Source organism: Poromitra crassiceps (assembly GCF_964638095.1).
Source record: "Poromitra crassiceps genome assembly, chromosome: 28".
NCBI lineage: Eukaryota > Metazoa > Chordata > Actinopteri > Beryciformes > Melamphaidae > Poromitra > Poromitra crassiceps.
This window is the reverse complement of record NC_139651.1, coordinates 60,001-81,680: the sequence shown is the minus strand read 5'-3', so window position 1 is coordinate 81,680 and position 21,680 is coordinate 60,001. Positions and strand designations below refer to the sequence as shown.

The following is a 21,680-nucleotide window of genomic DNA, read 5'->3' as shown; positions in this document are numbered from 1 at the left end:
CATCTTGAGCTTTGGGAAGCACTACTGATCGTCATTTGCTACCATTTTCTGACATTTTATAGATCAAACAACTAATCGATTAATCGAGAAAATCATCGACAGATTAATCGATAATGAAAATAATCGTTAGTTGCAGCCCTATATATTTGATGTAACTAATAAGAATAATGAGGTCAGGGCCAGCTGTTTTACAAATCATGTTGAATCCACATGGTATGAGGTTGAGTGCTTTCAGATTGGCTTTGCAATAGGTCAAGCGCGTCCAATACAAAAGCCAACGCATGCATCATCGCCAATGAAAAAAGCAAAACAAGCACACAAACACACACAAACAAACCCACCAGTGGCCTCCTTATTTCCATGGCAACACTTAGCTTATCAGTTATCCCAACTGATAACTGATGACTCTGCATCACAGCATCCCACAGCCACAGCATCCCACAGGGAGATAGAGGGCGCTAGATACAGCTTCATGTCACTTTAAAGTCCTTGTCAATTCTGCACCCCTACCTCACAGCTAGCACTCTGTCACCTCTACCCCACAGCTAGTTCCTCTGTCACCTCTACCCCACAGCTAGTTCCTCTGTCACCTCTACCCCATGTACAGCTAGTTCCTCTGTCACCTCTACCCCATGTACAGCTAGTTCCTCTGTCACCTCTACCCCACAGCTAGTTCCTCTGTCACCTCTACCCCATGTACAGCTAGTTCCTCTGTCACCTCTACCCCATGTACAGCTAGTCCCTCTGTCACCTCTACCCCATGCACAGCTAGTCCCTCTGTTACCTCTACCCCATGTACAGCTAGTCCCTCTGTCACCTCTACCCCATGTACAGCTAGTTCCTCTGTCACCTCTACCCCATGCACAGCTAGTCCCTCTGTCACCTCTACCCCACAGCTAGTTCCTCTGTCACCTCTACCCCACAGCTAGTTCCTCTGTCACCTCTACCTCACAGCTAGTCCCTCTGTCACCTCTACCCCACAGCTAGTTCCTCTGTCACCTCTACCCCATGTACAGCTAGTTCCTCTGTCACCTCTACCCCATGTACAGCTAGTCCCTCTGTCACCTCTACCCCATGTACAGCTAGTTTCTCTGTCACCTCTACCCCACAGCTAGTCCCTCTGTCACCTCTACCCCATGTACAGCTAGTCCCTCTGTCACCTCTACCCCATGCACAGCTAGTCCCTCTGTTACCTCTAGCCCACAGCTAGTCCCTCTGTCACCTCTACCCCATGCACAGCTAGTCCCTCTGTCACCTCTACCCCATGTACAGCTAGTCCCTCTGTCACCTCTACCCCATGCACAGCTAGTCCCTCTGTCACCTCTACCCCATGCACAGCTAGCTCTCTGTCACCTCTACCCCATGTACAGCTAGTTCCTCTGTCACCTCTACCCCACAGCTAGTTCCTCTGTCACCTCTACCCCACAGCTAGTCCCTCTGTCACCTCTACCCCACAGCTAGTCCCTCTGTCACCTCTACCCCACAGCTAGTCCCTCTGTCACCTCTACCCCACAGCTAGTCCCTCTGTCACCTCTACCCCGCCCACAGCTAGTTCCTCTGTCACCTCTACCCCACAGCTAGTCCCTCTGTCACCTCTACCCCGCCCACAGCTAGTTCCTCTGTCACCTCTACCCCACAGCTAGTCCCTCTGTCACCTCTACCCCGCCCACAGCTAGTTCCTCTGTCACCTCTACCCCACAGCTAGTCCCTCTGTCACCTCTACCCCGCCCACAGCTAGTCCCTCTGTCACCTCTACCCCACAGCTAGTCCCTCTGTCACCTCTACCCCACAGCTAGTCCCTCTGTCACCTCTACCCCGCCCACAGCTAGTCCCTCTGTCACCTCTACCCCACAGCTAGTCCCTCTGTCACCTCTACCCCGCCCACAGCTAGTTCCTCTGTCACCTCTACCCCACAGCTAGTCCCTCTGTCACCTCTACCCCACAGCTAGTCCCTCTGTCACCTCTACCCCACAGCTAGTCCCTCTGTCACCTCTACCCCACAGCTAGTCCCTCTTTCACCTCTACCCCACAGCTAGTCCCTCTGTCACCTCTACCCCGCCCACAGCTAGTTCCTCTGTTTTGCCTGTGCCACTTCAGCCTCAAGGCGTCAGCTCTGTCAGAACTGGGACACTGCTGTCTTTGTTGCTTATGGGCCTGATTCTCCTCAAATAGGACGCGTTTTCCTCCCTAAATAGAGTTTATATTTATAGTGAAATACAAAGGGGCAAAGGGCTCGTCAAGTACAATACAACCCCTTGATTGATATGCTTTCACTGCCTAGCTGATTAAATATCAACGCGTCTTACAGGCAGATTTGATCATTGATTGAATGTATGTCCTTTAAAAAGTTCTAATTTCCAACGCCTGTTGAAGGTTCTGCTTAGTTTTTGAGCTTTTGGCATTTTTAATTACTCAGGAAAGCCAAATACAGTGGAATCGGCTTATAGTGATCACGGTTATACTGATCAACCGCTTATAGAGACAGTCCGCATGTCTGGGAACGCCGATACAGGCTCTAGGAATGCCCACAATAGACGCTGGGTTAGCTGGCTCAGCCTGGCTGGGGGCGTGGTCAGGGTGGGGTAAAAACCCCCGTTCTATCCATTCAGCAAAGTTAGAATTTAGCTGATAGCCCAGCCCAGGCAGACACGATCGGGGATTTAACCACCGCAGTAAACGCACATCTGAGCAGACGTCTTGTGTTCTGCTCTAGAACCCCCAAACCTGTAGTTTAGAGCCGCAGCACCGTCTTTTGGTGAGTCAGCCCATGAGATATATGGGCGGTTTTACCCCACTCGCGCGCCAGCCGTCTAACATTTTGTGGGCGTTCCCAGACATGCCGACTGTCTCTATAGTGATCAAAAAGCTTGGTCCTGAATCATTCCTATACACATGCTGTTTGTATAATTTGCATATAGTGATCAATACTCCACTTACAGTGATCGTTTTGGGCCTTGTCCCACCTGAGAACAATGGACAAAATGTTCAAAACTACAGTAATTTATTTATTTTTTTACTTACAAACTGCCAAACAATGAGCCAATGAGATACAGCAGCGATACTCTGTGCATGTCTGTCTGTATATATGGAGAGATGGCGGCGTCTCTGTCTACGCGAGACCGATGTGTTTGAAACAGCTGGAGGCCTAACTTACTGTATGGATTACTGTATTGGACTTGACTTTATATGTACTGTATTCATGTACAAATACATATACAAATGTCAATTAGATGGTAATCTGCATGAGAAATAAAGAAAAAGAAAAAGATCGGTTATAATCGTCATCTGCTTATAGTGATCAATTTGACCCGTCCCATTGGCTGGGTCAAGGTGATCAGTATAAGAGTAGTGCACTGTACAAGGCTACTGTACTGTACTATACACTTGTTTAGGAGTAGCGATGTCACGATACTAGATTTTCTACTTCGATACTGATACCCAGGAAAATATCGATACTCGATACCATTTTCGATACCATGGGAAGGGGGGGATGACGACACATCAAGAAGCTTAACATTGCTGACGCTGTTCTATGGCGTCCCCTGTTTTGCTCTCCGACTCTGAGAGGGAACCAAGCAGAATTTCGCTCGTGATGCTTGCACCATGTAGTGACAATAAAGTTTATCTCATCTCATCTCATCTCATAAAAATGAAGTTAGACAGATGGACGGACAGACGCACACTTCTCCATAATCTAGGCCTTAGACAGCAGATTAGCCTCTGCTCTATAGCCACCAGAACACGTTTAGCTTGTTGAAGCAACAGATACCCAATGATAGGGAGGGGAAAATCAGTGATTTTTCATTAAAAGAAAGTACTGATAGTATCAAAACTGTTGCAAATGAGTATTGTATCCATTTAAATGTTTCAGTATTGATACTTTCGATACTATAGATACCTGTTGCAAATGAGTATTGTATCCATTTAAATGTTTCAGTATTGATACTTTCGATACTATAGATACCTGTTGCAAATGAGTATTGTATCCATTTAAATGTTTCAGTATTGATACTTTCGATACTATAGATACCTGTTGCAAATGAGTATTGTATCCGATTCAAATTTTCAGTATTGATACTTTTCGATACTATCGATACTTTTGACAAACCTATTTAGGAGTCATTTAGCTTTCTTCTTGATTTCTCTCTGCCCCCCTCCCAACCACCACTTCCTGTGCGTGACTCAGCGACCATCACTAGTTCTTCTGAGAATGAGGAGCGCAGCAGCGTCTCCAGCGTGGGTCATGTGACTAAGGATGAGGGCCTGGCGGGCGCCGGTGGCGTCGGGGTCGTCGGTGGCCACGCAAACGAGGAGCGCCATCCCAGACCATCTAGGGACACTCTGGCCACCCGACCAGATGAGGCCTCGCCCCGGACGGACATCATGCAGGCCAGGACTCCGCCCCCGCCAAAGAGGCCCCTCCCACAACGTCACACGCATGGCACGTCGTCCCTCGTGATGGGCCGGCCTAATTCTGTGGCAGGTATGTCATAACTCCTGCACTCCATTTGTTTGAATTAAGATCAGTGTCAGTAAAGGTTATGATTGAGCAACATATTGTCTCATCTAACTCTAGGGTTCATGAGTTCGTTAAGATAAGATTGATTGTTTCTCTCATTACACAGTAGATGAATTATGTTGATGGGAGTATGCGTGTGACACAATCATGGCCGGGTGATTCATTGCTGGGTCAGATTGTCCATATATGGATTTGGGCGAGTGCCCAGGGGCACCAGCCAATAGCCTTGCTGGGTGGGTGTGTGGGTGGGTGGTTGGGGGTCGGGGCTCTAAATGATTTATTCGACAGACAATACTGTCTTTCAGACAGTGGCGGGCTCAGGTAGGGTGAAGATAGGGGGCATGGTGGTGCAGTGGTAAGCTCTGTTGCCTCACAGCTAGAAGGTCCTGGGTTCGATTCCCACCTGGGACGCTTTGAGCGCTGAAGGAGTGCGTGCCCGTCCGCATGTCCTCGAGTGCCCACCCGCCGGGTGGGGTCGTTAAAAGGACCTTTCTGTGTGGAGTTTGCATGTTCTCCCCGTGCCCCCTGGGGGTTTCCTTCATATAGGAACCAAAACATGCAATATCCTGGTCGCTGAAGTCGTGCCTCCTCTGGTCGTTAGGGGCACCTGTTCGGAGGGAGGGGAACTCGTTGGAATAGCGTGATCCTCCCACGTGCTATGTCCTAACGGGGAAGCTTCCCCTGTCAGGTGAAAAGAAGCGGCTGGCTAACTGCCCATGTCTCGGAGGAAGCATGGAGCCAGCTTTGGTTCTCCCCAGATTGGCAGAGGGTGGAGCAGCATCCAGGATAAATAAATTAAAGGTCCCATTCTGTGCAAAAGCTGTTTTTACTTGTAAATGCATATATACTGCTGTCAGCCCTCCCTGTAATGAGTGGTCACACGCTCAGAACTGCCACAGTTGGATTTGTCCCTATCCAGCGTCCCTCTGCAGTCTCCTCCAAGCCACACCCCCAAACGCTTCGTTTGCCCAGAGGGGAATCTGGGGGAATCGGGACGTCACTAGCTTCCTCCTGCATACTGCGCGGGTCTCTCTCACACAAGCTACCTGCACCATTTAGTCTATAGCCACAAAATTAACACTTCTAGCTGGAGCGACGCCAACTGTACGTGATCCAGCAACTGCAGAGGTGCATTCGGTAAGTCTAGGCATTTTGAGATGTCCTCTTTAGCGTAGTACCGTTTAGTTAACGATAACTCGCAACCTAGCGTGCTGGTCCACAGACGCTAATCTGATTGGCCGCTGGGAGCCTGGGGCGGGCTCTCTCTCAGCGGCCAATGGGAACTGTTAGTTCTGAATATGTTATAGAAACAGGCCGTTCTTGGGAAGCAACCAGATGAGGAAGTGAGAACTCCGTCACAACAAACGGGTTTGCTATATTTTCGACAGATTAATCCAGAATCATGTTTTATGGACCAGAGACACACGTTTTTAAGAGGTTACAGCTGCACGAATTGGGACCTTTAAAAAATTAGCACTAACGGGGGATAAAAAAAATATTAAAAAAAAAAATCGAGAAAAAATATTAAAGAAAAGGGTAGGGTGAAGATGAAAGTAGTATGTATGAAACTAGAAGACCTACGGCATCCATTGGAACCAACCATGTCATGCTAGCTTGTCGGGAAGGGGCTAAGTAACGCTCCAAATTTAGACAAAGTTTTGTACGAGGGAAAACCGGGCATGGTCATCTTCCAATGCTTGACCTCTCACCCCAAGATATCTGAATGAGAATGGATTCTATGGGTACCCACAAGTCTCCCCTTTACAGACATGCCCACTTTATGTTCATTCAATTTGGGGGGGGGGGGGTCTGAGGATTGCATAAATTGGGTGTGCATGGAAAGCTGAGACTCTTGTGGATTCAAAATGTGTTCATGTGTGATGATGTTAGTCACATAGTAGCCATTTTATTATAGTGAGACCATTTTTCTAAACTTGACCTCACTGTATAAAATGACATTTTTGTTTGTTTGTTAGTACAGTGTAGACATTCACTTCATTTATATTTATATATTGTGTCTTACATTTATCTGTATTATGTGTGTTGAGCCTGGACCTTAGCAATGAGTTCATGTGAATCGGCGCCGGTCTTTATTGCCATGGCTAATTTAAATGTTTTACATGTAAAGTGGAAGGAGAGGGTGGGGGGGGCATTTGAAGTGTGGTCACCTAGGTGCAGTGCAGTGGTTCTCTCACTGTTTCACATCAAGGACCCCTAAACTGGCACAAATTAGACCACAAACCCCCATTTGATAAGACTTTGTCCCCATCTGATACGCTTTTTGCTTTTCTACGTTTTATTACAGAAAGTGTATGGAACCCATGACCAAAATAGCCACACATTCTGTCATTATGTTACTATGGATGGAAGTATAGTGAAAATAAATAGATCCCCTTTTTGCTGGGGACCCCCTGCAACCCCCTCAAGGACCCCTAGGGGTCCCCGGCCCCCACTTTGGGAACCACTGACCTAGGGGCACCACACTGTGTTCATCGGGCCTGAGTGAGTGATTGAATGACTGATTGGTTGAGACTGACGGAAAGGAATCATTTGGTCGGTCTCTGTGATGCAGAAGGAAACGTCACTGCACCACGTTTCAGTGCTCTACTTAGTTACCGCTGAGGGTGGATATACACACACACAGTGAGCAGTAGCAGTTGGATATACACACACACAGTGAGCAGTAGCAGTTAACAGTCCTGAGAGGCCTCAAGTTGTCATATTCATCTTAAAACTCCCTCCCTCTCCAGCCACTATCTTTGCTAGAGCGCGCAAGGCTCTTCTTCTTCTTCCCTTAGATGTCAGTCCATTTGTGGGGGGGGACAGAAGAAGAGATTCCCTCAGGAGTGGGAGTCAGTTAAGGCCTGACAGTTCTCTCTGTCAGCTGCGCCTTTCATCTAGGTGTTCTTGATGAAACTCAGAATAAGGATGAACCAAGACACACACGGTACTGTAGCTGTTAGAATTGCCTGCACCTTCATGAAATTGGAGAATAGAAATGGCTTATGCATATATTATTATTATTATTATCCACGTTTCGAGCACGAGTGTGTGCCAAGCAGCCCAGTATTTCAAAGATAAGAGATACAATGAAATTTTAATGATCTCTATGTGGACATTGGTCTGTGCTGTGGAAGCAGCAATAGTAATATAGGATAGGGATATAAATTATAATATTGGAAATGATGGTTATATTAACATATGCAACAATTCGAAGACAAAAGGTATTAAGAAAATGTATGAATACAAATATGAAAATGTATTAAGATGTGTGGGAAAATAGCAGTAGTAGTAGTAGTAGTATTAACACGTTCACTGCCACTGACGTATTAATACGTCAAAAAAAATCCAGCGGGTTCACTGCCATTGACGTATTAATACGTCAAAAAAAAATCGATTTTTTTTTTTTGACGGTGGGATGTGCATCTAACCCTTTTACATCTCTTATATAAGTATTGGACGTGTACAACGTGTACAACCCATTCCACCGACCCACTAAGTGGCGACAAGGAAGGAGGAAGGCAAGCAAAAAGCAGTGTGACGAAGCCATTCTCATGAAAATGGATTGGCGAAAACGCTTTCGTTTTCGCGCTGATTGCTGGCAGTGCGGGATTGCAAATTTGCATAATAGATCACGGATGGAACACACTTTGAAACACGCAGCATAAATATGACCAGAATCGCAAAAGCTTGATCAAAGCTCTCAACCAAAACTCCAAGAAGCGAGCGAGTCCAACCAGACTTCCTCAAAGAGCGGCCGCTCAGACAGGCACAGCTGCACAGCAGCTGCAAAGCAGTGAGACTGGTGACAAGCTTGTGACACGGCCGCTGGCTGCAGCCAAGAGGAACGCCCACGGAGGGAGGAGTTGGAAGCAGAGGGGAGTTTCCTGCTGTTATGGAGGAAATTACTGTTCAAAACTATTGTTTAGGTCTTACTGATGCCAAAAATGAATGGTTAAAGTGACTGTTCTATCGAATTTCACAAAAAGCCGTTTATCTCTGAATTATTTTTCTGACGCTGAAACCATGCTGTATTCAACTGCTAATGCTTACATAACTACGAACTCTACAAACTAACTCTTTTAGACAGAGAAAGCACACATTCTATTAGTTGTTTTGAGATATTGTGTGTTCACAAAATCTTAGCAGAAAAGAATCCTCGGCTCTTGTAAAATGAGCCAGAATCCTCAAAAAAAAACCTGGCAGAACCTACCTACAGCATTGAAAAAAGGGCTGGCAGTCAATGTGTTAACAGAACATAGAGAGACAAAGAATGAAAGAAAAATATGTAAAATCTGAGAATATACAAAAAATATGATATTATGTACACTGTGAAATAACGACAATTTATTTGAAAAATAAAAAATCAACATATATGCAAGATATAACAAATAAGAAAATTAGTATATAAAGAAAAACCATGTGAAATTACATCATACAATAATGTGTGCAAAAAATGTCTACAGAGGGCCATACTGTACACATACAGAAGTCTCTACGTTTGTAGGCATTCATTATACATGCATATACATACATACACACACACACACACACACACACACACACACACACACACACACACACACACACACACGCTAGAATAGATAGATAGATGCAGGCACCCTGCTTCAGCACCCTCCTAGTGGGCTCAGAGAGTAGGGCAGCTTGGACAGGTGGAGGCACATTGTCCCGTCTGATAGCTGATCAAAGAAGTGCACCTAAAGCACTCCATGTTGCACCTTGGCTGGATGAGTCAGAGGGTGAAGACGTGCTGTAGCTGCAGGCAGCAGCCCATCATAGAGGAGGTGTGTTCTGCTATGGGTTTGGGTTTAGTCGTGTTGTCCAGGCTCGGCCCTAAGACAAAGCCAGCCTCACCAGTTTGTTTATCTTGGTGCTGCCTTGCCAGCACACCAGCACAAAGAACAATGCAGATTGGTGGAACATGGAGACTAGTGAATGTGATATGCTCCCCCATCTGCTGACAGCTCCTTCGCTCTCCTGACGTTGAGCTGTAGATGGTTCTTCCTGGCACCACCTGTGGAATCTGTCCACCAGGCTCTTCTAGGATAGGATACTAGATGTATCAGATTATGATGTGATCTGCCGTAGGGGGGAGGGAAGGGGTGGCAACATTTGCATACTGTCTTCTCGTCCCTAGTATCACATATTCACTCACATGTTGGGCGATGTTATGCTGTCGGAATGGAGGAGAAGGACGCATAGTTCAGTCTTCTAGTATAAGTAGTCCAGTATTCTACTTTGTAGAAGACTAGTCGTATACTTGTGCACACAGCAACACTCTGTGTGTGTGTGTGTGTGTGTGTGTGTGTGTGTGTGTCAGACGTGTGAATGAAGTGTTGGTGATTAGTCTTGAACTCAGAGGAGGCTGCGTAATGAGGAGGCTGGCTGGTTTTGCTCAGAGATGTAGTTCCCCCAGATCCCCCCGACTCAATTCATCACAAACAGTATATTATGATAGTGGTAATAGAGAGCCAAAGTGAACGTCACTTCCTGCTTCAGCACTGTACCAGAGATTTTCATCCGCCATTTATTTTCCCCATAGACATTTTGTAAAATGCTTATAAAAATAGTTTTACCTGTTCAACGGTTCAAATATATTTAGAAACAGGAAGAGATCGCATAACATTTCCCTCGGACCAAAACGTTAAAAAAAAAAGCGGTTTTAAAGAAAATGTTTTTTCAATGTTTTTTTTTTTTAATTTTGGTCCGAGCGAAATGTTCTAATGTCTCTCCCGATTCTAAATATAGCTGAACCGTTTGGTTTGACCAAGTAAAACGATTTTTATAAGCATTTTACGAAATGTCTATGGGAAAATCTCTGGTACAGTGCTGAAGCAGGAAGTGACGTTCACTTTGCCTCTCTTATGTGATGTCATCATGTTACGTGCGCAGGGGTCACGCCTCCTCGTCCGCGGCCTGTTTGACGGGCGCTCCATCTGCGCGCCATGTGACTCGCTCCTGTTTTGAGCCCACTCTGGGGGGATTAGAGGAAGCAGTCATGCCAGATTTCACACAGGATATTAGGCCAGTGTTGTGTGTGTTTTTGTGTTAACGGATTTAATGAGAGTGTGGGCGATGGAGGGGTCTATGTCATCTAAAATAAACTCATGAAATCAATAAGTTTCTCTATTCTGTTACCCCCCCGCCCCCCTTCCCGACAGTAATGCTATCTATATTATAGCTAATTGCAAACCAAATCTTTCTGAAAATGTCTTATCATTACAACCCTAGAGGACCCACAGACATGTCCGGATGTGATGCGTGTGATTTAGTTAGCTGGTCCTCTGCCAGTGTTGGCTTCATAACCCGCTGCTTGGATTGGATTTCCCCTCATTAAGAGAGAGAAAGAGAGCTAGGGGAGGTCTAAGACAGACCACAACAGAGGTTATCGGCCTGTTTTCGTGCCAAGTGCTCCAAAGATAGATCAGAAGCAGTTGGCCCGACGGTGACATTTTACCCCAGGAACCTCCATCTGAGAAGGCTTAGACTTATAAATGAAGCTAAATTTAGTACATGATGAATGCTCTCTGTACTGTAGATGGGTGGATATCAATTATGATCAAAATAGCCGTTCTTGTACATCCTGCATAATAACGTCTAATGATGTATAATAATACCAGGAATATACTATAGGGGTCCTATAAGGACGTCTAGAGGTGTGAGAGCTCTCTCTCTCTCTCTCTCTCTCTCTCTCTCTCTCTCTCTATCTCTCTCTCTCTCTCTCTCTCTCTCTCTCTCTCTCTCTATCTCTCTCTCTCTCTCTCTCTCTCTCTCTCTCTATCTCTATCTCTCTCTCTCTCTCCCTGTAGCATTCCTCAAGGTTACATCTTGATGTTCCACATTTCCATGGATACAGTCATGTACTTGAGCAATGAGTCAGCCACGTATGTGATATGCATGTATGTCCCTCTCCTTACACATTCTCTGATTCTTCAAATCTCTCTCTCTCTCTCTCTCTCTCTCTCTCTCCTTCCATCTCTTACTCCCTCCCTCTGTCCAGCCACCAGCTCCGCCAGATTGGAGGATCTGAGTTATTTGGACGCCCAAAAGGCTCCTGGGCACAGGAGCTCCGTTCGCAAACACAACACAGCTGGTCGCACAAACGATGACTCCAAAGGTACCATGTGGCGCCACCATGGGGTGAAATCAAGGAGCAACTATAATTGCATGTTGCAGAAATATCCGTAGACTCGTACGGAACCTGTTGGGTCAAATGTTCAAGCTGACCACCTTTACTTTCACTGACCTGACCTTAGGCCATGTTCAGACTAGGAGGCCAAATCTGATTTGTGAACTTTAGTGACCTATTAATGACTTTATCCAGATTGGTTTTATGAGTCTGGACGCTCCAAGTGTGATTTGTGTCACTTGTCCCAAACCACATATGGAGGTAGTTTCCAATCTGCTTTCGACTGATGTGACTTCAGTGCGGACGCGCAGATCCACCAAATCTGATTTGAACGTCACTCGCAACTCGTCATCAAATGCTTCTGCGCAGAGAAACCACGTCACCAACGTACGTATTTACTGACGCCCACGTCGTTACCATAGCAACCCATGCAGATAGGCTGTTTAGGTCTGGACACACAGATCCGACTTGAGAATCAGATTTGTGGCAGTGCGGACACAATCCCAAATCCGATTTTGGAAGCCAATCAAGATAATGATGATTAATGACTTTATCAGCAAATCAGATTTGCTTGTAATGTGAACATGGCCTAACACTCTTCTTCCCTCACTCTCTCTCCAGTGAGACTGGTGCCGTTCAGGCAGGGCGACATCATGCTGAAGCCTCTGTTGTTTGAGGTCCCTGGCATCACCGCGGACACGCCCTTTGTGGGCCGCGATTGGCTGTTCGTACGGCTGGACGAGGTGCTGACGAAAACGAGCAGCTGCGAGGGACGCGGCGCCGTCATCGTGGGCAACGCCGGCTCCGGCAAGACCGCCATCATCTGGCGTCTGGTGATGCTCAGCTGCCACGGCACGCGCACGCTGCAGGGAGGGGGAGGGCCCGCCCCTCACAGCCCCGCCTCCTCTCCCAAATGTAAGACCCCTTGTTCGTGACCGTTTGTCTGTTGCTTCTCCCTAAGGCAGAGGTTCTCAAATGTTTTTTCAGCCAAGGAGCCCTTACAAGATAGAAAATATACCGGGGGACCCCCTCATTCTGATTTGTGATTCTCGGCTAAGCTTAATTGTTTCCATGGTAACGTGCTGGACTTTTAAATTGATAGGTTTGTTAGATTAGAATTTAATCCGTGAACCATTTTAGATTTAAAGCATGAAATATTTGCGTTGAACTATAAAGCTTTTGCAAAAAAAACAAAAGTTTTTATTTTTATTTTCCTGAAAACTTTTCGTGGGCCTCCTTGCAAAGTGCCACGGACCCCTGGAGGTCCCCGCACCCCCGTTTGAGAACCACTGCCCCAAGGATCTCAAAGCAGTGGTTGCCTAAAGGTTAGGAGAAGCAAGCTTGTGACCAGAAGGTCGTTGGTTCAATCTCTGTGGGGACCGGCAGGAGAAATCTGGGTGGGGAAAGTGAAAAAGCAGCAGCAGGCATGATGAGTAAGTTGAGCCAGCTCACTCTCCAGTGCTGCTGGTGCAGCTGTAACCCAAGTGTGGAGACGTCTGGCTACATGAAGTGTGGAGGCAGTCTGGCCAAGCGAGACGGAGGCTAGTCTGCTGATTGCAATTTTGCAAGGGGAGATTGCTGTGTTTTGTCCTCGTTTCTTTTGAGTGGCACTGTTCTGTTCTCTGAAGGTCATAAATGGGCAGCTGGGCAGCTTCTCTCAATCCTTTCTTATATTGCTATAGCGAGTTCTGATTGTATTGTTGGGAAAGGCAAAAAGAAGTTGGTCAACAGAACATGCCAAATTGTCAGCCAGATGGTCTAGATGTCCTTGTCTGTACTGTGTTCCAAAGAGTGGATACCACAATATAAAATGTTCAATATCGTTGCACTTTCCATTGATATATTCTGCATGTTGTCATTTTGATATCAATTTAACTTCGATATACAAAGAATCAAATACGATCATTCTGTACTCGCGTAACAGTAGGGTGCCCTCTATGAAACAAACACTCTCTGCCATAATGTGCTTAAAGGAACAGCTCACCCTAAAATCCAAAATACATATTTTTCCTCTCACCTGTAGTGCTATTTATCCATCTATATCGTTTTGGGATAGTTGCCTGAGTTTTGGAGATATCGGCCACAGAGTTTTTGCCTTCTCTCCAATACAATGGAACTGGATGCTGGAGTTTCATGTAGGAACTATTTTCTTTTGCAGTCTCATGTAGGAACTAGCTAGCAGCTAACGGGTGTAATTTGGTCAAAAGAAAATAGCTCCTCCATGAAACTGCTCATAACAAGGGTCATGATTTCTGGAAAGAGACATTGCTGTTGAGTTTATCAAATGTATTTATTTGGCACTTTGAGCACTACAAGCCAAGTGCCATCCAGTTCCATTGTATTGGAGAGAAGGCAGACATATCTGCGGCCGATATCTCCAAAATTCAGGCAACTATCCCAAAACGGTATAGATGGATAAATAGCACTACAGGTGAGAGGAAAAATATGTATTTTGGATTTTAGGGTGAGCTGTCCCTTTAAACAGTCTCGCTTGAAAGAGGTACTAATTGCAACAACGTTGAAAGCATTTCACTCTTGACATTTCCTACGTTCGCCCCAGAGACGTCGTTTACCGACTCTTAATTGGCAGCGGTGTGTTTGCTGTTGTGTGCGGCGAGTTCAGGTGCGGATCGGCAGGGAAAAGCAGCCTCCAACCAGCCTCCAGAGTCTCTGCTGCCTCCTCCCCACAAAGACTCCTGCTCCCAGCCCAACCAGAGTGCTGTTGCAGGCACAGGCGATACCCCAACACACAGGAGGGAGGCTGTCAAATGCCTGGCTGCCAAGGTACAACACACGCACGCACGCACATGCACACACACACACACACACACGCGCGCGCGCACACGCACACACACACACGCACGCACGCACGCACACCTACACACACACACACACACACACACACACACGCACGCACGCACGCACACACACACACTGCATTGCACTGCATAATACTTGTTATTTATCATGTTTCTGACAGGTGCTGCTGACTAACCTGCTGTAATTAATTGGAAGGTGGAAAAACTTTGGATTGCATTTGCATTGCATTATGGGAGAGTGTCTCTATTCCACGTCTCAGAATGTCTCTTTTTATCCTAACAATTCGATTATTATTTTTGCATTTTTTCCCCTCATCAAAATGGTAAATAACACAATGTGGCATAAACAATAATGCAGGGAATGACTCCTAGTATAAACATTCACGCAACACTGATTAGGACAGATCCCATCTGTAGGAATAGATAATAGGCCTAGACTAGTATTGTATCTTCTCTCTCTTCAGTCTCATGTAGAACCTGCTTCATAGATGACACCACGGAAGGCTTCTAAATTTACTAACTTGGCCTCGATAACAGTTTCCATGGGAACTAGTCAGACGACTTGTGATGGATAGATAGACTTGTGATAACGATGCACGTGGACCTGGCGTCTCATCTGGTATGAACTGGCCCAGTTCTGAACCACATCTATTTCATACACGTTCCACTCATCCCTTTCTACTATAATGCAATTACACTCTCACAGATGAACTCTTAATGGGCTTCCAGCGAGGCAATTATGGCTGTCGTTTTCAAATAGTGGGCAATTATGGTGACGTTATACCCTGCGTTTGATGCTTTGGTTCAGTTTAGCTGTCGCTGCTCCTGCATGGAATAAAAGCACCCTAATTGGTAGTATAGTCCACTTCTCAGACTATATTGCTTACCATTCAGCTGACAGCAGGAATAAAGCACAGAGTATTTATTGAGGGACTGAGATACTCTGGCTCTGCACTGTTGGATTGAATGAAGCTGCCGTTGTTGAGTTTCATGTGTGGAAACGAGGTTATGACTCAGCTCCTTCAGTGAGTGAGCAGCAGTCCTCTCCTTTGACCACCAACACAGCCGGTGAACCAGAGACACAAAGGCCAGAGACAGACAGAAGTGGAGGGACTTTGTTGCTGACCTGTATGCGTCAGCTGGCGTAATGGTAGTGAGTGAGTGAGTGAGTGGGTGGGTCTGTCAGTGGGTGTGTGTGTCAGTGGGTGGGTGTGTCAGTGAGTGAGTGAGTGGGTGGGTGGGTGGGTGGGTGTGTCAGTGGGTGGGTGTGTCAGTGAGTGGGTGGGTGGGTGTGTCAGCGAGTGGGTGGGTGGGTGTGTCAGTGGGTGGGTGAGTGGGTGGGTGGGTGTGTCAGTGGGTGGGTGTGTCAGTGAGTGGGTGTGTCAGTGAGTGGGTGAGTGGGTGGGTGGGTGTGTCAGTGAGTGGGTGGGTGGGTGTGTCAGTGGGTGGGTGGGTGAGTGGGTGGGTGGGTGTGTCAGTGGGTGTGTGTGTCAGTGGGTGGGTGAGTGGGTGAGTGAGTGTGTGTGTGTGTGTCAGTGAGTGGGTGGGTGGGTGGGTGGGTGAGTGAGTGTGTGTGTGTGTGTGTGTGTGTCAGTGAGTGGGTGGGTGGGTGAGAGTGTGAGTGTGTGTGTGTGTGTCAGTGAGTGGGTGGGTGGGTGAGTGAGTGAGTGTGTGTGTGTGTCAGTGGGTGGGTGGGTGGGTGAGTGAGTGATTGAGTGAGTGACTCTTCTTTGAGCAATGTGCATATACATTCTTGTTATTTGTTGTGATGTAGTCTCCTGCTTCTCCCGATACATGTGCAGTCGCCAGCCACTTCCTTTCACCTGACAGCGAGGAGTTTCACTGGCAGGACGTTACGTAGCACGTGGGAGGATCACGCTACTCCCCCCAGTCCCCCCCCCCCCCCCCCCCCCCGCAAGCAGAGGAATACAGAGTATAGATTAAGGCTGGTACAATGTTTCGTCAACTGGCCAAGACAGAGGCCAGGGCTTAAAATACAGTGAAAAGAGAGGAGCTGTTATCCTAGCACTGCTGAGTAAGGAAGGACGTCATAATGACAGATCAAAACATGATCGTGCATGGTGGTGTTCAAGAGCACACTGTTGGCATCTGATTGTGAAGGGTTAACGTCGAGTTACAGAGCGGCAAAACCGCTCCCATTTCTCTGCCTTGTGGACGGCGCTCTGGGCTGCAGTGGGTTTGGTGGAGCTGGAAAGTGGAGGTGTGGGTGTGGGTGGTCGATGCAGAACACGGAGGAAGATGAGGAGATCCAGCCCTGCACAGATTAAAACCTAGGAGGATGAAACAGGCGCAGGTGATGCAGTTTGTGCACCTGCGGCGGCCCCGCTGACCGGTCCCATGCAGCATCGGGTGGCAGGTTGCCTTTCCTTCCACTTTCACCACCGTCCTGGTTGTCAGATAGCAGATGTGATAACATACAATTATTACATTCCCTCAAATAAGTCGTCAAACGAGTGTTATTTATTGTGACAAGCAACCTCCCCCACACCTCCCACACCTCCCACCCCCCAGCCAAAGAGTTTTAACCAGGAAATGCGCCAGCTGCAACAATCAGTCATGTTCTAGACCGGACCTTGCACCCATCATTATTTTACAGCGGGGCATTCAAAAGGAGGAGGGTCTTTCTTTGAGCCAACTCAGCGTTCTTGCTTTCCTGGCTGCTGCTGCCGGGAGTATTCTGCAGTACATCTATTGTTTTCCTGCTCATCATGTCCTCTGGGATGGCCCCAAGCAAAGACAGCATTGGGTCCCTGGGTAGTTGAAATCCAAATACTGATGACTGCGCACAGCTCAGGCAAACGCGGATGTAACTTTGGTTACAGAGGGAACCCCTCTTTGTTAGTTCTGGCTATGGATTTACTTCGAAAATGACAGTTTCCCATAAGCGTTTGGTTATTATTTCATCGTGTGGCGAGCAGTGTTGGGCAAGTTACTTTCAAAATGTAATATACTACATATTACTAGTTACTTTCATTTGAAAGTAATAAGTTACTTTACAATATTACTTTCTGTGTAGAGTAACTCGTTACTTATTACACTACTTTTGCATTACTTTCACCAAAACAACAGCAGCAGCAGAATGACATCGCTGCCCCGGCCGGAACCATCCTGAAAAATAATTTCAACCACCAGTCAGTGTAAACAATCCAAAATTCTAAATGTTATTCTTTTCCTTTGTTATTGTCATCTATAGTGGTTATTTGCATAAAAACAAACAGTTTGATTAGGAAATGATTGTATCTTTTTTTAAATATGTGCTTTGATTTAATAAAATGTAACTACATTTGTAACTTGAGTTACTTGATAAAGTAACTGGTATAATATTACTGAAATCCTATAAGTAATAAGTTATATTACTGAGTTACTGCTAAAAGTAATATATTACATGTAATATTTTACTTTTGTAATGAGTTACCCCCAACACTGGTGGTGAGTACACGAGTCACAACATGTACATGTGAATGTTTCTGGCGCTGTTGGAGTGTGTATTTTGGGCGACTGAACGGGGTTAGGCAGCTGTACCATAGACTGTCATTGTAGTGCTAAGCTAACTAGCAGTGAGGGGTGTACCGCACTTTGTACTGCACACGCACAGTGAAGATAAAGGCACCCACATTCTACTTTTACTGTCGGCAAATAGGTGAATCTCCAAAAATGTTGGCGTATCCCTTTAATATGTAGGGTTGTTTCATAGAGACACTGCGTAACGCGTCATCATTCAGAAGCCACGCCCAAGACGGGGAAAAATGGAAACCCCCCCTCCAATCCTGGCGTTCTCCTATGTTGCGTGCATGGTTGCGTATTGCACAAAAATATCATATATACGGAAGATGAACACTCCAACTTACTTCTTGACAGCTAGATCCACATTTTTCTTCTCGCCAATTCTCAATGGCTTCCTTGTTTTGCTCAGGAGTACAAAAAAAACTTTTTGACATTTGTTGTCTGCGCAGCCCCACCACACAACAGCTTTTAGCTGTGTTTAATTCAAGGAAAATGACGCTGGTGAGTGGAAATGAACGGAGCTTTTCCCCCGTGATGGGCGTGGCCTATTTCATGCAGTGTCTCTATACTAGACCGCACCCTGTACAGACTGGATATTGGTCTCCTTGTGTACTGTCTGTTTTGAATCTTTATCAGGTTCTTCTTGGCTTTCCACCTCCTCTCTTGTCCTCTCGTTAGGTGGTAGCCTACCATTTCTGTCAGGCCGACAACACCTACACCTGCCTGGTGCCCGAGTTTGTTCACAGTGTTGCCGCCCTGCTGGCCAGAGCGCCGCAGCTCGCCCCCTACAGGGAGCTGCTGGTACAAGAGCCGCATCTGCAGAACACACTCAGCCTGCGATCCTGCGTTCAAGACCCCATCGCCGCCTTCCGCAAGGGGGTCCTCGAGCCCATGGCAAGCCTGCGCAAGGGTAATAAGCTCTGTTCCATTTGTGCACACACACACACACACACACACACGCACGCATGCACGCACACACACACACACACACACACACACACACAGACTCAGGTGAAAGCACACAGACAGCTGGTTGAATCAAGCAGATGAAGAGAAGAGCTGCACCGTGATGGATGTATAGCTGTGTGCGTGTGTGTACGCGTGTGTGTGTGTGTGTGTGTGTGTGTGTGTGTGTGTTCAGAGATGCTCACAAGTCAATTTTTGCAAGTCTAAGTCAAGTCTCAAGTCTTTGAGCTCAAGTCCAAGTCAAGTCTCAAGTCTTTGAGGGGCAAGTCTGAGTCAAGTCTCAAGTCTTTGGTCACAAGTCCAAGTCAAGTCTCAAGTCTCTTATGGATGAGTGTTCTATCATCTGCTGCATGCCATCCAGTCTGCTTAGAACACTGCATAGATAAAACTAAGGAATTCAAAGCATGTACTGTATTATCCTCACTCCTTATCTATTAGCATACAGTATCAGCATTGATTGGATGACATCAGTATAGATTTCCTTAATGTTAATGCACCAAAAAAATAAAAAATAAAAATAAAGATTGTTCACAAGTCCCAAAACTCAAGTCCAAGTCAAGTCTCAAGTCTTTGAGGACGAGTCTCAAGTCAAGTCTCAAGTCACTGTGAGTGAGACTTAAGTGCGACTCAAGTCCAAGTCTCAAGTCCAAGTCCCCATCTCTGGTGTGTGTGTGTGTGTGCGCGCGCGCGTGCATGCGTTTTGAGATAAATGTGATATTAAAGTTTAAAGGAACAGCTCACCCTAAAATCCAAAATACATATTTTTCCTCTCACCTGTAGTGCTATTTATCCATCTATATCGTTTTGTGTTAGTTGCCTGAGTTTTGGAGATATCGGCCGCAGAGATTTCTGCCTTCTCTTGAATACAATGGAACTGGATGGCACTCGGCTTGTGGTGCTCGAAGAGCCAAAGAAATACATTTGAAAAACTCAAACAGCATATTGTCTCTTTCCAGAAATCATGACCCGGTTACTCAAGATAATGCACAGACTTTGTTGTGAGCAGTTTCATGTAGGAACTATTTTCTTTTGCAGTCTCATGTAGGAACTAGCTAGCAGCTAGCGGGTGTAGTTAAGTCAAAATAAAATAGTTCCTCCATGATTTCTGGAAAGAGACATTGCTGTTGAGTTTATCAAATGTATTTCTTTGGCACTTTGAGCACCACAAACTGAGTGCCATCCAGTTCCATTGTATTGGAGAGAAGGCAGAAACTCTGCGGCCGATATCTCCAAAACTCAGCCTACTAACACAAAACGATATAGATGGATAAATAGCACTGCAGGTGAGAGGAAAAATATGTATTTTGGATTTTAGGGTGAGCTGTTCCTTTAAAGGTCCCATTCCGTGCAAAAGCTGTTTTTACTTGTAAATGCATATATACTGCTGTCAGCCCTCCCTGTAATGAGTGGTCACACGCTCAGAACTGCCACAGTTGGATTTGTCCCTATCCAGCGTCCCCCTGCAGTCTCCTCCAAGCCACACCCCCAAACGCGTCGTTTGCCCAGAGGGGAATCTGGGGGAATTTCGACGTCACTAGCTTCCTCCTGCATACTGCGCGGGTCCCTCTCACACAAGCTACCTGCACCATTTAGTCTATAGCCACAAAATTAACACTTCTAGCTGGAGCGACGCCAACTGTACGTGATCCAGCAACTGCAGAGGTGCATTCGGTAAGTCTAGGCATTTTGAGATGTCCTCTTTAGCGTAGTACCGTTAAGTTAACGATAACTCGCAACCTAGCGTGCTGGTCCACAGACGCTAATCTGATTGGCTGCTGGGAGCCTGGGGCGGGCTCTCCCTCAGCGGCCAATGGGAACTGTTAGTTCTGAATATATTATAGAAACAGGCCATTCTTGGGAAGCGACCAGATGAGGAAGTGAGAACTCCGTCACAACAAACGGGGTTGCTATATTTTCGACAGATTAATCCAGAATCATGTTTTATGGACCAGAGACACACGTTTTTAAGAGGTTACAGCTGCACGAATTGGGACCTTTAAAGAACTTTCAAAGTTTAAAATAATTTAGTACCAGTTTCCAGGTGGGAAACTGTCTGCTCCTCACCTGGCAATGAGGGAGGCTGCTGCTATCTCCTGTTTGGAATAGCCCCATTAATGGCTCCATGATGGAACAGATAGAAGGTTCTGGGTTCGATTCCCACCTGGGACGCTGTGAGCGCTGAAGGAGTGCGTGCCCGTCCGCATGTCCTCGAGTGCCCACCGCCCGGGTGGGGTCATCAAAAGGGCCTTTCTGTGTGGAGTTTGCATGTTCTCCCCATGCCCCCTGGGGTTTTCCTTCATATAGGAACCCCTCACCATAAACATGCAATATCCTGGTTGCTGAAGTGGTGCCTCCTCTGATCGTTAGGGGCGCCTGTTCGGAGGGAGGGGAACTCGTTGGAATAGCGTGATCCTCCCACGTGCTATGTCCTACCGGTGAAGCTTCCCCTGTCAGGTGAAAATAAGCGGCTGGCTAACTGCCCATGTCTCGGAGGAAGCATGGAGCCAGTTTCGGCTCTCCCCAGATCGGCAGAGGGTGGAGCAGCAACCAGGATAAATAAATTAAAATCAGCACTAATGGGGGGTAAAAATGTGATAAAAAAAATCTGGAAAAAAATATATTAAAAATAATAATAATAATGGCTTCATGATGGGGTCCATAAGATTATTTTTTCCAGTTCAGGTCAAAGATTTGAAACGCT

The 21,680-nt window shown here is 46.4% G+C and overlaps 1 protein-coding gene across 1 annotated transcript in view; it reads left to right on the top strand.

Moving 5' to 3' along the window:
• Nucleotides 1–21,680, top strand: part of LOC310799829 (protein TANC1-like) — a gene marked incomplete at its 5' end in the record, with an annotated part of 58,100 nt that overhangs the window by 10,709 nt on the left and 25,711 nt on the right. The window contains 5 exons of the mRNA XM_083662440.1: nucleotides 4,187–4,483; nucleotides 11,541–11,657; nucleotides 12,291–12,584; nucleotides 14,293–14,453; nucleotides 18,692–18,923. Coding sequence (XP_083518566.1) covers nucleotides 4,187–4,483; nucleotides 11,541–11,657; nucleotides 12,291–12,584; nucleotides 14,293–14,453; nucleotides 18,692–18,923 — 1,101 coding nt within the window. The remainder of the gene's footprint in view (nucleotides 1–4,186; nucleotides 4,484–11,540; nucleotides 11,658–12,290; nucleotides 12,585–14,292; nucleotides 14,454–18,691; nucleotides 18,924–21,680) is intronic.